Source organism: Peromyscus californicus, unplaced genomic scaffold (assembly GCF_007827085.1).
Source record: "Peromyscus californicus insignis strain IS unplaced genomic scaffold, ASM782708v3 Scaffold_13__1_contigs__length_99412109, whole genome shotgun sequence".
NCBI classification, from domain to species: Eukaryota; Metazoa; Chordata; class Mammalia; order Rodentia; family Cricetidae; genus Peromyscus; species Peromyscus californicus.
The window spans coordinates 2,148,870-2,167,130 of record NW_026294424.1 but is presented as its reverse complement, the minus strand read 5'-3'; the positions used below and the strand labels follow the sequence as shown (position 1 = coordinate 2,167,130).

At 44.9% G+C, this 18,261-nt stretch overlaps 1 protein-coding gene across 1 annotated transcript in view; it reads right to left on the bottom strand.

The window, feature by feature from the left end:
- The window catches only part of LOC128109054 (TBC1 domain family member 14), a 178,050-nt gene that overhangs the window by 66,239 nt on the left and 93,550 nt on the right, over positions 1-18,261 (bottom strand). The window contains exon 2 of the mRNA XM_052736087.1: positions 14,203-14,941. Within this exon, the coding sequence (XP_052592047.1) occupies positions 14,203-14,941 (739 nt within the window). The remainder of the gene's footprint in view (positions 1-14,202; positions 14,942-18,261) is intronic.

Below are 18,261 nucleotides of genomic sequence, written 5' to 3'. Positions count from 1 at the left end.
GATATACATCAATATTTAAACCACAAAATCAATTTCCATTTAAAGTTCTGAAAAGAATGTTGTATTGTCAGATCATTTTTTACACTATCAAAAATGGAACTCATGTACTAACAGAGCATAGCATCATATATAAAAACATGTATAAACTATTATACTCTTTCCATAAATGGTCAAACTGTTGAGTTAATGCCCTCTTACCTCTAAATACTCTTAGATTTCAAGTCTACAGTTTCATTTAAGGGTTTATATAATTGGTTTAATGGTTTACATAAATGGCTGATCTTCTTTTTTTTTTTTTTTTTTTTTTTTACACTAAAAACAATTTTTAATGGTTTTAAACTGTTTTACATAACTCAAAACTTCTGGACAGTTTGTAAAATTGTGGATTGACATATCATTCTAAGACAAAAGTTTTTATAATACACTCCTACATAATCTCTGACCATTATATTTCTAACTAATAAAACAACTCTTTGTCAATTTAGATTTTTATGAAGAGAGAAAGAAAGCAGAGCAAAGGGGCTAGAGAGATGGATCAGCTATTAAGAACACTTGCTGCTCTCCCAGAGGGCCCAAGTTCAGTTTCCAGCACCCACATAACGCAGCTTATAACCTTCTGTAACTCCACTCCAGGGGCCTCCATGTGCACATATTCACATGCAGACATACATATCTACACATAATTAAAAATTATCAAACTAAATCTAAAAAAAGAAAGCAGCATGAAAGTGGCTATGTAAATTAATACAAAATGTACCTTTCCAAGAAAATGCAATCTATTCCTAATCTCCAACTGAATACTAAGAAGAAAGGGGGAAAGAAACATCAATAGTGAGCAGTTTGTCCACATGGTAATCATAAGTAATCTTGGAATCACAGCCATCTTAACAGAGTCAGGAGACAGCTATGCGTCTTTAGCACTGGAAATCTTAAGGAGAAAAGTCTAACTAAAGGTAGAAAGTGTACTCCTGGGATATGGACTCCAGCAGAATGTGGCTTAAACTGCAGCTGCCCAGCCTGCCTGACTCTGGGCAGAAATGAGACCTCACAGTCTTCATTCATAGAATAGTGATGTCACCACTAGGTTCCTAGGCCTCTATCAATGTGCTTACTAACCAGAGAACAACTGATTAATTACAACAGATCAAGTATCTTATCTAACATGAAGCATATTGATAAGAATTATATTTTCATTCAACAAATGCATATCAAATCAACTTCTATCCTAAGCACTATGCCAAACACTGGGAAGAATCACTGACGACCACAAGTCTAGGTCCCCTTCTCCAAGCAGCTTACCACTGGGAAGCATACTATTTATACTATAATGAATGACTTCCCCCAGAGAGGAGGCAATGTGGAAACTCATTGAAAACAATGAGGTGTGCAGCAGAGGGAAACACTCTCCAAGCACAGCCCATACTTCAGAGCTGGCCTTGCTTGCACTACATTCCAGAACTGCCAAGGAGTGCTTTACAAGTTCTGATGCATACATCTCATCCTAAACCAGTTAGGTCTAACCTCCAAGAGTGGGACTTGGATGCTTTTTTCTCAACAAACAGGAATTTTCATAATCATTTTTATTTTAATTTTCAGTGCTGAGGACTGAATCTAGGGCCTCCACATTCTAGACACATGATCAGTCACTGAGCTCTATCTCCAGCTGACCATTTTGTTAATGTGTCCCTGACATTTCTATTGTGCTGAGAACTTTGCTCTTTAACCAATAAAATCTTCCTACTTCTTTAATTGATGTTTTACCCTGTATGTATTTAAGATAACTTACTGTTTATGGAAGCTGCTGGAAAGAAAGGATTATCTTTAGACTTTGCTTTAAATCTGTGCCTCATTTGTACTCACTAAACCAAAGTCAAACAGCAAGCCCTGCCCTGCAGTACAATGTGAGCTGTCTAATGTCTTAAGATTCTTCTGGCTCACCGATCCAAGATGGATGCAGATTCCTAATCTGATGGGCTTCTAAAACCTGATGTGCCATTCCTCTGTACCCCAGTAAATCTGGGCCACTTTCCCCATAAGCCAGCAGATCCCTTGTTTTTCCTAATACAACAAACACCAAACCATAGAGTATCTCCTACTACAGGATTAAAATCACTTACACTGGCTCCAGAAACATGAGTCCATACTCTCGTTTGGACTATGTGCTGTTGATGTTCTGAGACTAAGGAAAGGGAGCTGGGAAGAGCTGAGACCCAGTCCTGGAGGAGCTCACAGAAAAAGCAAGGCCACATGACAATACTAAACTACAGCTGGCCTGAAGGAGATAGGGCAGAATGACAGAGTGACAATTCCAGTCTAGAGTGACCTGTATGAGACAGGAAAGAGTACTGTACTCTGTAGGAGTCACCTCGGCATTGGAGAAGCTTCAGAGAAGGGTGTCTTTTGTGCTAGCCCTTAAGAATACTGCAACTGGCCCTGCAGTGGTGGCATACGCCTTTAATCCCAGCACTTGGAAGGCAGAGGCAGGTTTTAGAAGCCCATCAGATTAGGAATCTGCATCCATCTTGGATCGGTGAGCCAGAAGAATCTTAAGACATTAGACAGCTCACATTGTACTGCAGGTGGATATCTTTGAGTTCAAGGCCAGCCTGGACTACAGAGCGAGTTCCAGGACAGCCAAGACTACACTGAGAAACCCTGTCTCAAAAAAAACAAAACAATGCTGAAAGAAGGAATAGAAGGGAGAGAGAACCTCAGGCAGAAGCAGGAAGTGTGAAGCAGAGCACTGGAGCCAGAGTCTATGAGAAAAAGAGAAGGCTCAAGGTATACCAAAGAAAAGTCCTCTCCAAACTCATATCATACTAACTGGAGGTCGAAACCATGGCAAATTCCAACAGTCACTGGCCATTGCTAGGAGTATCATTATTCATAAAACAGAGTCTGGGTGTTCACTGCCTAGAAACTTTCTCCAAAGGGGAAAAGGGCTCCTGGCATATATCACTAAGGCCACTGGCTATATAGCACTGTGACCTCTGCGGGGGGGAGGGGGGTTTGCAGTCGGAGCTGACTAGTGTCAGGGACAATGATCATAAAGTAGCAATTCTGGAAACCCATCCCCCATTTCATCATCTAAAATGCAGACCAAGCAGGCTGTAGTACACATGGCAGAAACAAAGCCTACCTTCCTTATTGGGCAGATAAATGATTCATAGGGAGGAAGACCACAAAGACATTATTAATAAGCATATGAACAACTTTTAATTATGTAAGAGACTGCTTTCTCTAAGCTAAAATGTAGAACACCAAACCATAGAATGAGCCTATGGTTTTAGTTGTTGATACTGTTGTTTTATTTTTACAGTACTGAGCATGGAACCCAGGAACCCACACTTACAGTACTGAGTGAGCATGGAACCCAGAACCCCACCTTGCTAAGCATGTACTCTACCTCTGGAGGCAGATCCCAGCACTAGTCTACTTCATTTTGTCTTTTAATGTTTAAAACCCATAAAAAGTCTGTAAGGAAATAAAGAAAAATTCTAGGAGGTATGCAGGTAGAATGATGCCCACAGCTTTGCTGCATCCTGTTCAACAGAGAGAAGCCTTAATAGTATACACAGGGGCTAGAGATGACTCCCATGGTCAAGAGCAATGTCAGCGTGCTCCTGGCCCTGTGCACGGTGCTCTCTGCAGGTTTCTCTCAGCTTCACCCCCTTTATTATGATGTGCTGGTTAAACAGTCACTGTGTGTTGCTTTTATACATCAAAGGGACAAGTTTAAAAATAAAGTCACAGGCTGTCCTCTAGAGTAGGCTGGCAACAGAATTTCCCACCACAGTGGCAATGGACCCAATTTGAGCCATTCAATACAGCAGCCCCTGATTCCCACATGGCTACTGAGTGCCTGAATGCGGCTAGTAAGGCTGAGGATCTCAATTTTCCATTTTAGGTTATTTTAATTGGCTTTAACTGATGGCTAACATACTGGATAGCACAGGGCCAGACTCTGCAAAGCAGACTCCAGACAACCAAAAGGAGTAAATTTGCTAAGTGAGTACAAACTGCATTGGGGGCCTGGGACCAGGAGCTGGTGGGCTGCTTAGGCGATGACACAGGTCCTGAGCAACTGCAAGGTAGACATGTAATAAATGAGGCAAGGTCCACCAGCCTTGGAAACCCTGTCCCTGCAACATCCTTGGAGAGCACTCTCCTTTACCCAAACTCAAATCTTTACTTGAATGTCACCTGCTCAGCAAACACCAAGCCCCAACCACCCTGTCTAGACACAACCTTTTCAGTTTTCTCATCCCCACACTCCTTAACACCTGCTTTCTCTCTTCATAGTACCTCCTGCAGGCCCCATGCTGTCTGTGATGGGTTCCAATCAGGACAGATAGTCTGCTGAGTGTTGCTACAGAGAATACCCAAGGAACTAAACAGGGCCCAGCAGAACAGCCAAAGCAATAGCACTGGGCAGCTTGTGATGACATGCACTCCCCCAGCACCCTCTATGGGCTAGTCTACTGAGGATATGAGCTACCTGGGGTACACAGAAGACCTCCAAAGCTGGAAAGAACATGCTGGCTAGGTTAAGCATTTGCATACATGACTCTGGGGTGTGGCCTCTCAAGGGAAGCACAGAAACAGTGTCACTGACTAAGTCCTCCTTTGTGCAGGCTGTCCTAGGGAGAGGAAGCTACACAGGCTCTTACCCAGTGGGGAATGCCAAGGGAACACCAAGTGTAGACAATCAGCTGGAAGTAAGGGTGGGGTCCCTAGAGAGGACCAGGACTAAGGAAGAGGAAGTAGTACCTCACAACCACATGATGATGGTCCAGGTTCCTCCTGAGCTTTTCCTGTTACGTTTACTTCTCTTCTTACCATAGTAACCTGGACCTCTCTAGAGGACAGTGCTTAGTTATGCCCACCTAAGAGGAGAGTACCCCGAGCATCCGTGACCCACATACCTCCTGAGCACTACAGTCACCAGTGGGCCCTTGATAAGGGGCATCTGCATGCCCTACATTCAGGGCTATTCAAAGTCCTCCCCTACCCCCAGACTTAGGAACCACGCACCACCCTTCAGCCCAAACCAACCTCTCCCTGAAAGATGGGTGCTATTCATAAATGGAATCATCTTCTTCTTCTTTTTTTTTTTTTTTTTTTTTTTGGTTTTTCAAGACAGGGTTTCTCTTTTTGTAGTTTTACGCCTTTCCTGGAACTCACTTTGTAGACCAGGCTGGCCTCGAACTCACAGAGATCCACCTGCCTCTGCCTCCCGAGTGCTGGGATTAAAAGCATGCGCCACCACCGCCCGGCAAATGGAATCTTCTTAAACCATGAGAAGGTCTCTCTTACCAAGGCCTGCCCACCAAAGCAGTGCCTACTAGAACAAGGAACTTGAGATGGCATTCTGCCTTCCTCACCCCCCAACATATAAGGGGTGTGTGTGTGTATATATATATATATATAAACGAGGGCACCTTGCTGCTTTTCTTCAACCTTCTCTGGCTAGTCTCCAAACATAGCTGAAATCACCAGTTGAGTGGAATAGGTCCATGCAGGAAAACACCAACCAACCTCAAAGTTGCCACCACGCCCCTTCTGACCCCCTCTTTTCACTGTCCATCACCCACAAGGGACCCATGCTACCCAGCACAAAATCAAAATTCATCACTGTGACCACACTTAAGTGCATCCTAAACGCCTATATTTTACTTCACTATATTCAGAAAACTACACCACTACCCCACACCAGCACCTGTGCAATGGGAACATAGCTGGGGTGGAGGCAATACAGAGGCACACTGGCTGGTTTCCGCTCACTCAGCAGGATCCAGCAATGCCCAAACATCCATTTCTCAGGATAACCCTAGCACCACCCCTCTCCTCAAACCCAATACTCCACCCTTGTGGCTATGACCTGAACATATGTGTCTTCCACCCCCAAATTCACATGCTGAAATTCTAATTCCCAAGTTGACAGCACTGAGTGACAGATTTGGGAAGTATTTCAGGCAAGAGCCATCATGACTGAAATTGGTGTCCACTTAAAAAAGGCTCCAAAGAGTTGACTTGCCCCTTTGGCACATGAGGGTATAGCAAAAATGGCTACTGGGGCTGGAGATATGGCTCAGTGGTTACGAGTGCTTGCTATTTTTCCAGAGGACCCAAGTTTGGTTCCCAGAATCCACATCAGGCAGTTCACAACTACCTGTAACTCCAGTTCCAAGGGATACAACATCTTTCTCTGGCATCCATGTCCCCAACTTCCACATAATAAAAATAAATATTAAAATATTTTTTAAAGATGGCTGTCTGGGATGGTTAATCTTGACTGCTAACTTGATGGGCTTTAGGATCACCATAGAAATACACCCCTAGTATATCTCTAAGGGTATTTCTGGGAAGGCCTAATGGAAGAAGGTAGACCCACTCTGAGAATGAGTAGCACCATGCCATTGGTTCACCTGTCTCTCTTCCTGACTTCAGATGCAATATGACCAGCTGCCTCCTGCCCCTGTCACCATGCCTTCCCTGCCATGATGGACTACTGGACCTACAAGCTGTGAGGCAAAATAAAACCCTTCCTTCCTTAAGTTGTTCACAGCAACAAGAAAAGTAACTAATACATCGTCCAACAAAACAAGCTTGGTGTGTCAATGGATACCAAATCTGCTGGACCTCTATCTTGAACTTCCCAGCCTCCAGAATTGGTGTTTCCAGACCATTCGTTTCAATGGTAATTTGTTATAGAAACTTATCCCAGAACATTGTCAACTAGGGACCCTGCTTACTACTTGACCAATAAAACCAGAGCAATACAACAAGAAGTGATAATAGCAAACACTGGTGAGGAGACAAAGTAACAGGAATTCTCATTCATTGCTGGTGGGAATAGAAAACAGTGAAGCCACTTTGGAAAACAGACAGTTTCTTCAACACTAAACAAGTTTATCATACAGTATAGCAATTGCACTCCTTGGCAAGTATCCAAAAGATCTGAAAACTTACACCCACATGGATCTTTACAACAGCAACTGTTCATGTATGCCTAAACTTAGAAGGAACTAAGATGCCCTTCAGCGAGCAAATAGATAAACTATGCCAAATCCATACAGAGAAATATCACTCAGGTTTAAAATATTAGCTATGCCCTGTAAAGCCACAGAAGAACTTATAAACTCAGAGACTGAGGCAGCATGTACATGGGTCTGTACCAGATGGAGTCAAGAGCTAAAAGGAGAAGTGGATACATGCCCCCATTCCTAACCCAGAAGATATCTCCAATTGACAACCACTTGCAAATGAAAATTTAGTTTTCTCTAAGGGACTCTCAACTGGGGAAACAAACTTCTGTTAAGGGCAGGCTGCATGCCCAGCACTAGATGGCCAACAGAAAACAAACTCAACAGCATCATTGTAGGTTCCTTGTCTCATAATATCAAGTCAGGGTTGTTGTTTTTTATCTTATTTTTTATTTTTACTTTTTATTTATATATATTTTCTCTCTCTTTTTACCCTACAGGTCCTTTGCATATATATTATGCCTTCCAGTTTAGCATTTTCATGGGATTCCTGTGTGTAAAGAAGCAGTCTCTGCATCTTTATCTGTTTCATGTGCCTTTCCTTAGGCTCTTTTCCTTCTGTTTGTTCTGTCCTATTCCAATCTATTAGTTTTTGTTTTATCTTATTATTGTCTTTCTTCCTATCCTCACTCCACAGCAGAGAGATCTGACATAGTGGTCTCTGCAGCAGCCTGCCCATCTTGAAATCGTCTCCCTTCTCTTGGAGCTCAACATGCTGATTATCTGAGAAGGCTCTTTTTATTCTCACAGACCCATGATTAAGTACCTCAGCTTACTTCACAGACAAGCACACAAAAACTAAACCCGAGTGTCTGCCTTACTCAAGACCACAGGACACCATCACACAGCTAGGTCAAGAAACTATTGCCCAGCCCTCCTTCCCTGGTATCTCAGCAATGCACAAGCATGTGCACACACCAGCAGCAGCTCAAATACACAGCAAGTGTTCTGGTACACCTAGAATGCTCAAAGACATAGGGCACTAGCAAACAGATTGTGTAGAAAAGTTGTAATTATAAATCAAATACAACCTCTCATTTCACTGGTGCTAATTTCAAAATGGTCATAGCATTAGAAAATAAGTCAAACAACATAAAACTAAGTCAATATTACTATGCCAGCCATACAGCTAATACACATCCAGGTACACCCCTTCCCATTTCACCCAATAACAAAGTGTGAACTTATTCCTGTCTTGCAGATCATAAACTTAAAGGTCAAAGACTCAAGCCCTAAATCACCTGGCAAATTAATCAGCCTCTGCCATGATTTCCATGCATACAAGAAAAAATACCAATATGTTCCTGAATCAGTAAGTTCGTGGTACAAAATACCAAAAAAAAAAAAAAAAAAATCTAGGTATGTAAAGCAGAAATGGATTTAACACAAGGAATAAGACGATTTCAAGATCACATGAAGAAGTTGGTTCTGAATGAATGATCCCCTGGCTCCTAGGAATAGGTCACTGAGCAACACAAAACTGATGTACCTGAGATGCAAATGGAAGCTGCTACTGGAATTGTTGAACTCAAGAAACCCAGCAGGTGCCAGATGGTGGTGGCAGTGCATGAAGGCCTTTAATCCCAGCACTTGGGAGGCAGAAGCAGGCGGATCTCTGTTGTGAGCTCCAGCCTGGTCTACAGAGTCCCAGGGCAGGCTCCAAAGCTACACAAAGAAATCCTCTCAAGAAAAAGAAAGGGAGGGAGGGAGGGAGAGGAAGGGAGGGAGGGGAGGGGAGGGAGGGAGGGAGGGAGGGAGAGGAAGGGAGGAAGGGAGGGAGGGAGGGGGAGAGAGAGAGAATCCCAGCAGGAAGTCAACATTACTGCCTCTGGAAGGGGACATGGGGCTCACACTCTGCATCCAGGAAGCTGAAAACAGACACTGTCAAAGTTGTAGGGAAGCCTCCAATCTCTACAACATCAGTAGGTACCAGAGAGCAGCAAAGAGAGGCGAAAAATGGCCTGCCGCTCATTTCTGCCTCGATGTCCCCACAAATGAGAAGATGGTCCTAATTCATATCTAGCCTCAAGAGACCAGGAGCAGACTTCTGCTCTGCAGCTAATAAAGTCCAGGAAAGCAACCTGAAGCAGCCCAAAGGATGAACTGGCAGCCCAAGGTCCCACCTCATGCTACTCCCCATTATTGTGCCGCCTGAAAAAGGCAGCCAAGGCCGCCATGCAAAGGAAAGAACAGCGCCAGGCACACAAAAGTGCACCCAGCTCCTGGGAAAAAATTCACTTCTTCATAAGCTGCCTCCTGTCCCTGAATTTCCTCCTTACCATACTCCATGGTCACCAGCCAATGGATCAAATCCCAAGCTCTGTACAGAACTAAAACTGTGGTTAAACATATTCATATCATAGCAAAGTATCTAACTGAAGATTCCCTTGTAAACCAGTGGTAGCAAACATCTTTACACAGAAGAATTTTTAAAAACAACACTGAAACCACATGTGAAACCCCAACAAAAGCAGAAAAGCAGGCCAGAGACAGTGTATGTATCGAGCACACTCTGCCTTAAGAGTTAACTTCTGTTTCCTCATTTAACACTTGCATTATTAGCACTTCACTTGGGTGGTTTTCGTATTTGTTTTGCAGTGCTAGGGATAGAACCCAGGACCTCACATGCACTAGGCAAATGCTCTAACACTGAGTTACGGTCCATCCCTCTCACACTAGCCCTTTTCTAGAGGAACAGTTAGTCCTAGGTCACTCAAGTTCACACTAGAGGCTGCAGAGGTTAAATGACTTTCTCAGGGTCACATAGCACACAATGACAGAGCTGGTGAGACTCCCCAGCCCCAGCTCTCAAACCACCATGGTCCTCCCACTCTGTCTTTGAATTACAAGTAGAAGCAAGGCTAGCCAGACACAGACTGTACCCCCAAAGGGCTCTCTGCCAGTCCAGGAAGCAGACTAGAAAGTCCATCGTTCCAGACCAGACATTTAAGCACAGCCAAGTGCATCCCCAAAGGCTATCTCTACCCTATGTCTTCCTTTGGCAAGATCTGTTTGCCTTCATTGTGTTGTTATTGTTGTTGTTTTGTTTTTTGAGACAGGCTTTCTCTGTGTAGCCTGGGCTGTCCTAGAAGTCACTCTGTAGACCAGGGCTGTGACTAGTAGACAAACTCAGGACCCCCCTGCCTTCTGACTCCTGAGTACTGGGATTAAAGGCATGTGCCACCACCTCCTGGCTTTCTTTTACTTTTTTTCTTTTTGTTGTTTGTTTTTGTTTTGCTGCTTTGCCTTCAAATGGACATTTTTAACAAATGACCCTCTGTGATCACCTCCTCTGAGAGCTTAATAAAAGGCCACATGACAGAAGATGTAAGCAGGGAAAGCTAATTACTACTTCCTAGACTGGTGTGGATTAGCAGATTAAACCCTTGGCTTCAAGGAAAACAGCCCCATCGCCTGAGAAAACAGCCACATCACAGGCATGCTACTGAATTCCTCACCCACTGAATTCTACTGTAGGTTCTACTACACTGCATTCACAGGATCCCTTAACACCGCTCTCCCATGTAAACTGAGGATTCCGCTCAAATGAAACTAGCAAGTGACCTTGAGGAAGCTATTAAGTACCAACAGTTAAAACCTGTTAGCCCAGTGCATCTGAAAGGCTGGTGATTCTCCCTACTCTTCTTCACCCACCTCTACCCCCAGGATATGTGGCAATAATGTCTAGAGACATTTTGGTCTTCACAACTGGAGGATGGTGCCAGTATCTATTGGGCAGAGGTCAGGAAAGTTGCAACACACAGAACAGCTGCCCACAGAGAAGTATCCATCTCAAACATAAACAGTTCCTGGTGCAGAAATCCTGCTCTAAGTTACTGGGTAATGGGTTCAACTAATGAATGTACAGTATGGGGTCAAAAGCTCGCAAGTGCGTTAGGAAGCAAAATATGTCTGCTCAAACCAGTGAAAGCTACTACTTAAGTAATCCCAGGAAACTAGATGCCTTAGCTATTTGAACTTAATTGAGCTGTTTTTCCCCATTAAAGCTGCTGAAGGTCACACAGTTATGAAGGAGAGCTAACAACAAACATAGCCCACCTGAGCCTTGAACCCTCCCAGTGCCCACCCTCCCAAGACATCCACCTTGTCTAGGAAGGCAGGAATCTGTGTACAGCTCAGAGTACTTGGGTACACAGGTGTATGTTACAGCAAGTAAAGGAAGAACAAACAGTAGCTACGCCTACCAGTTCCATGGGACAGCTATTGCTCCGCTGTTCCTGTCTCATGTAGGCACCTCATCAAGAAGTCAGGTTCAGAAGCTCTCTGATCATCTCCACTACTTCCTCTAACTGGAGCCATATTCTCCTAGACCAGCTTCCCACAATACCACCCACACACATCTTTCCAGCTTAGAGATAATAAACTCACTGAGGTTGTAGAGAGCAGAATGCAGGAGAGTGAGGGGTCAGACAAGGAATAAGATGGTATGGCCTGGCCTGGGATCCCCATAGGATCAGTTCTAGTCCTGGTCCACCCTGCACAAACACTGTTGCAGTCTACAGTACTCTGAGCACCTGGGCTAGGCTCTGGGCTGCATTCTTGAACATTCTCTGTGCTATACTTACTTGTCCGTGTTCAGTGTGTGTCCCACTGACCCTGTCCCTCAAAGTAACTCGAAGGTGGAGCTCTGCTCTAAGACTTTGAGACCCTAGAAAGGAGAAGGGGACCACTAGGCTCAGTGCACTGCCATATCACTTTGATTCATTTGTTTTTATGTCCCACCTGCTTCAGTGTGGCTCCCTATAACAGTGTCAGAGCTAGATAAAGATAAACAGGTAAGAACCAAGGAATAAGAGGGTCAGAAACTGAAAAATGAAGTTATTTCCCCCAAAGATGAAGAGGCCTCAACAGACAACTCAACTCTACCTTTTCCCTATAAGACAAAGGTAGTAATAAATCAGGGGACAGCCATGATCACCCCTAACAGCTGATATGTAAAGTCATCTGTGCTGGATAGTTTTATGTCAACTTGACACAAGCTAAAGTCAGCTGAGAGGAGGGAACCTCAATTAAGAAAATGTCTCCATAATATCTAGCTGTAGGGCATTTTCTTAATTAGTGACTGATTGGGGAGCACCTAGCCCATTGTGGGTAGTGCTATCCCTGGGCTGGTGCACCTCAGTCTACAAGAAAGTAGGCTGATCAAGTCATGTTAAGCAAGCCAGTAAGCAGTAGCCCCCACCACCACCACCTCTACATCAACTCCTGCCTCCAGGATCCTGCCCTATTTGAGTTCCTGTCCTAAATTCCTTCAATGATGAACAGTGATATGGAAGTGTAAGCCAAATAAACCCTTTTCTCCCCAACTTGCTTTTGGCCATGGAGTTTCATCACAGCAATAGTAACTCTAACGAAGACATTATCCATGTGTTAGAATCTGCACTAAACCTTGCATATATTAACCCACTTAATCCCACAACCACAATTGGGCTTTTCACTCCAATCCTGGGGAAAATGAGCTGAGACAGCAAACACCCTGACGAAAGGGATAACAGAGATGAGTGAAGAGAACCAATGACACACCAGGCACCCAGTACCCTTTTTCTCAGTACTCTGCTAGGGATCCAGAAACCTCAGTGAGGGTAAATGATGTTTAAGGTCACATAGCTAGGATGTGACCTGTACACCAAGCTGTTCCCATTATGCTACTTCACCTCCATTTCAAAAAAGGTTTGCTAAGAATCCCTGTCTCCTAAATGACTGAAAACCTGTCTCCTTCCCCCTTTCCCCTTGAGACCGGTCTGAGGAATCACATAAGGCACTCTGGAAAACTGCAAACACTCGTCCAAGATAACAGGAACCAGCCAGCTACACAGATGAGATCCCCAGCACGGGATGCCTCAGAAGAACTCTGACACACAAGGGCTCCCTAGGGCTCTCCCGAAGGCAATCACTGACTACCAAGTTCTGCAATCACTGACTACCAAGTTCTGCGACCAGGACTCCACTGGAGGTACAGGGTACCCGCCAGCTGGCACATCAAGAACAAAGGTGTCCCCAGAAGACTGCATGACATGTGAAGAGCACTCACTCAGGACTGGTCTTAGGCTGATGGGGGACAATCCACATTTGTCTGATGAAGCAACTGGGGAACTCTAGGTTACTACAAGTTCTCAGACCCAGATGTCTCTGGTTGACACCAAGAACTGCAAATTCTAACACTGACTTGCTAGAAACATGTGCTATATGATCCCACCTGCCAAGCTCATAGGCCAAAAGCCTCCAAAGAAAAAAATATGGGGCTGATTATAGTTCTATACATATGATCAGCAGTCCCCACACCCTTATGCAGAGCATCTCAGAGTTTCTGTAACTGGTTGGGGTATCCCAAACCCAGATTATAAACTCACCCGCCTTCATGACCTAAGATCATGTCTATCACCCTGTGACTCCCAGATGACCTGCCTAGAACAGAGCCTTAGACAGACTCTTGCTAAATAAATGCATAACAACACAAACAAGAAGCAAAAATGGAAGCAACTCTCCTCCCAGGGCTCTAGAGGACACACAGGAAGCCCAGTAGGCTTGTTGGGGGCCTGGGTGACAAGGCACTAAAGGAAGGGTGCACATGGCAGGATCCACACAATAAGAATGGTTTGGCTGCAGGGTGGCCACAGCACATGCCTCAGCAGCAGGGCCAAGGCCAGAACACATGAAAAGGCCCAGCCAGGTGCCCTGGAAGTATGACTGGAACACTTGGAAATGCCAGCCCCAGTGTCTGCCACTAGGAGAAGTATTAGAAACAGAGTTGCTAATGCTGGTACCACTCCCAACAGCATCCTTTTGCCTGACCCAAGAAACTGAAGTAATTAGTGAATGGCAAAGTAAGGGTAATAACCACCTGTGGGCAACCCCACCCACAAAAGGCAGGAGGCCAAGAAGCAACGAAGAATGTTCAAGTGAGCCAAGGACACAGAAGCAGGAGAGGGCAGTGAGAAGCCAGCCAGCTGATTCAGTAGCAGACATGGCCACACGCTACTCCACGGTACTCTGAGGCACAGGGGAAAGGCACAACTGTCTGTAGGACAAAGCTCCTAATAATGCACAGGAGACACACTACAGTTAGAGCAGGAAGCCCAAGGCAACAGGTCTGCATCTGATGCCCTAGCTCTGCTCCAAATAGCAAAAGTGTTACCTTGTAAAGAAGTGACTGAATGGCTGGAATAGTTTCAATTTCTTCCCCTCCTCAGTCTCAGCAACACAATCCTGCTGGTGTAAGTCACTGGTTTCCTTGATGGAGCTCAGAGTGACATCAATAAACTGTGGGTCATCATCATTCTCTAGGGTCACAATGGCGCTGGAATTGCTTGTGACCATGAGGTCCAAGATGTCCTCATTGCTGACCGACAATGTAGTTGACAGCTCTGTGCCGAGACTAGATACACTGCAGACAGAGACATTGTCACTTCGGCTCAGGGCTTTGGAGGTGGGGCTATAGAGTTTCACTGAGTCATAGCCTGTCCTGGGAAATGTAGAAGACTTCCGCACAACTTGCTCCTGTTCACTGCTGGTGGGAGCCGAGGGTGCACAGGACGGCAGGGGGCATGCACTCTGGAAGGCCCGCTCAGGGATGACCTCTGACTCAGACTGCTTTCTCTTCACGTGGACCACACTGCAGGGGACAGGCTCCGGGTTGCCAATCTCCAGGGTAGGAATGCCTGAGTCTACTGACTGAAGGCTGTGTCGATCTTCCAAAGTACCAAGTTTTAGTGTGGGTCCATAGTCAGGCACTGAAAGGGATATGGGTGCCTTAACACTCAGGTGTTGCAGGTCCTGAAGGGAATCTCCTGGCCGACCATCTAGAATGCCCATCAATGCTACACCATTCATAGAGGTGGAAAGGTTTCCATCAGTCATCTTGGTCCAAGAAGAAACTAGAGAAATACAGACATGGAAATTAAAAACAGGTATATAAATCCAAAGATACCATTCTTTGGGCATCTTTGGACACACAGCTCCAAAGGTTGGGTTGTCTTGCTAAAAATGATGCCTTTGAAAAAGTCCTACAAGTTGTGTATGGTGGCACATACTTATAAAACCAGTGCTGGGAGACTTAGGCAAGAAGCTTGTGAATTTGAAACCAGCCTGTGTGATAACCCATGTCAAAAAGAATTAAAGAAAATGTCCTATACATTCAAGTTCTGAGGCCCAGAGCAAGAGTTTGAACACATTCTCATGACATGAACTAGCCGGGCATAACCCACACACAAGATCACCTAGGGAAAGCAACCAGTGTCATCCTCAGCTCCATCACCCCAGTCACATCTCTGGCATCCGGGCCAGCAATGGAGGCCCAAGATCTGTGCTGGGTAGGAAGGAAATGTTCTTGTGGGAATAAGCTACAATGGATCTTGTATGCCCACATGTTGAATGCTTGGTCCCAAGACAGCTGTGCAACTAGAGGATGGTGGAGCCTTTAGGAGGTTGGATGAAGTTAGATCATTGGAGGTATACCCCTAAAGTTCATATTCAGACCCCAAGCCCTTCCTTTTGATTGCCTTGTTTCCTGGATGCCATGAAGTAATCAGGATTCTTCACCTGCTCCTATTATGACATTGTGTGCTTCCCTGGGCCCAAAGCAACAAGGCCAAAGGACATGGACTGAAGAAATCTCTGAAACAAGCCTTCCATTCTTACAAGTTGTTTATCTCAGACATTCTGTCACTGTGGTACAATGATAATACAGGGGACAAACTATAAATGGGATACCTCTGACCAAAAGATGTGAATTAGGGCTGCAATGGGAATAGAGCTCAGCAGTGGCACTTGGCTAGAATGAGCAAAACATGGGCTCAATCCTAGTCATTAGCTTGGTTTTTATGCTGTCTCACAACTTCATAAGAGAAAAACGGCAAAGGGAATTACACACACACAAGCACACCATCTGCAGTAAAACTGCCCAAGTGTACCCCAACTGGCCATACCTTTCCACAGCACTACCATGCTCACTCAGTCCATGACAGGGCATGCTATTCCTTTACAACAGAAGCCAAGCACTCAGAACAGTTCAAGGTCGACTTAGCTAGAGAGGTAGGATTTGGGGTCAAGAGGGAAGGTCATGCCTAGTTTTAATTGGCTTGGAACAGGCTCCTTAAACTCAGGACAGGAGGCTAATTCAGTGAAGATATGTTAATAGTAGAAGAGCAAAGGCCAATGCTTGAGAGAAGAGTCTAAAGCACTGGCCACACACATACCTCAAAAGCCATGTCCAGAGTTCTCTGGCCAAAGAGGCAGGCACAAGCCAGGAGAAAATGTCAGTCTGAGGAACACAGTCCCTAGCACATTGTCAACCCTCACCTGTGAAAGGTTACCTTCTTGTTTTCTTTTAAAATGTCAAAACTAAAGAGATCAGATGGTACACTGTAACCTGACTACAGAGTAGAGCACAAGGACCAGAACTCCAGACTCCAGCCACTCCTGGACTGTAACCCCACTACAGACAACCTTGGAAAAATTAAGTACCAAGGAAAGTGATGAATGGACAGCTGCTATCATCAAACAAGAAGTTGCTGAAGGCTCCAAGGCACAGCAGACACAGCAGTTCACCTGCTAGGGGTGAGCCTAGCTCTACAAAAAGCCTCCTGCAGCCCTCAGGAAGCCAGTCTCCTTAAATGCAGCAAGCGAACAGATAAAAACAAAAAGGGGGAAGGGAAGTAATCTCCCCCTCCCAGAAACTGAAGGAGTCAGTCAGACAGAGCAGCGAAGAACAAAAATAGAAACAGGAGGGAGTGAATGGAAAGGTGAAATTCAGAAATAGACTGAGCCACAGAAAACTATGGCCCTGAAAGTAAGGTTGATTTAACTCCAGAGTTGTACTGACTGATAACCCATTTTTCTTACAAGTTAGAACCGCAGTGTACCACACCACAAGAAAAACACAGGCAAATTTAGTTTGTTACAGAAACAAAATTATATACAGGCTGAAAATAAGTTTTTAAACCCACAAACAAAACGTCGGCTCATACTCCACAAGGATCTGGGCATCACTTCAGCAGGAGTTGAACACCTTTTCATTTTCATGGCTCACACTGCCCTGATGTCCACCCTGAGTCCAGCAGCCTTGTACCCCTCAAGGACATCGAGCACCATCTCTGTGTTCCCTGCTGTGGGGAAACCTAACCAATTGTTGTTAAGAAACAAGAATCACAGCCTGGCAGTGGTGGCCCACGCCTTTAATCCCAGCACTTGGGAGGCAGAGGAAGATGGATCTCTGAGTTCGAGGCCAGTCTGATCTACAAAGTGAGTACCAGGACAGCAAGGACTAAACAAAGAAATGCTGTCTTAGAGAGAGAGAGAGAGAGAGAGAGAGAGAGAGAGAGAGAGAGAGAGAGAATATGAATAAGAATCACAAGGAGTTGGGGATTTAGCTCAGTAGTAGAGGCTTGCCTAGCAAGCATAAGGCCCTGGGTTCAGTCCTCAGCTGGGGGGTGGGAGGGAGAATCACAAAAAGTAGATTCACACATATGCAAACTGGAAGTTGCACTCTTTTTAACTAAAGCAAAAATACAATAAAAAACATTTTATCACATAGTTAAGAGCTAATCTTGGTCAAAGGCAAAGGTTACCAGATATTAAAACACCATCAGCCTCCAACAGATCAAATTGGCACAAAGCCTTGGTCAAAAGAGGAAATCTTTACACGCACAGCTGAAATTCTGGCCCTGCCGCTTACCAGCTGGGGTGACCTCAGGAGAGGTGCTTAACCTTTCTGAGCCTCAACTTCCGGCCTCCCCAGCAATGAACCCCGGCAATACTATACTACAGGCTGGTCTGAAGAAAAAAGAAAAAAGCGGTGTGGTGAAGCAGAACACCTGACCTCACAGGTGCTCGCTCCATAGACATATTTCCTTGTTTTCTAGCCACATCTGGCCAAAGTGCCTACAAGAGATGCTGTTCAACTGTTAACAAGAGATTCTGCTCCTAGAGTGCACAGAAGTCTGTACCTGGGCAAACAAAGTACCTACTGCTGTCTGTGGGGTGAGAAGCCATCTCATTCAGACAGCAGCATCATGTTCATAGAATTGGTTCCAAGGTCCCTCCTCCAAACCTAGTCAAGAAGTGGGAAGAAAGTAGGGCTTTGAGCTCTGAGCCAAGGTGTTCCCTGACCCTGAGGCTTCTTACAGGGAAAAAAAAAGATGAACTCTGAGGCCTCTGGTGATTCATTAAGCCTCAGGAACACAGTGTCAGTCTTTGA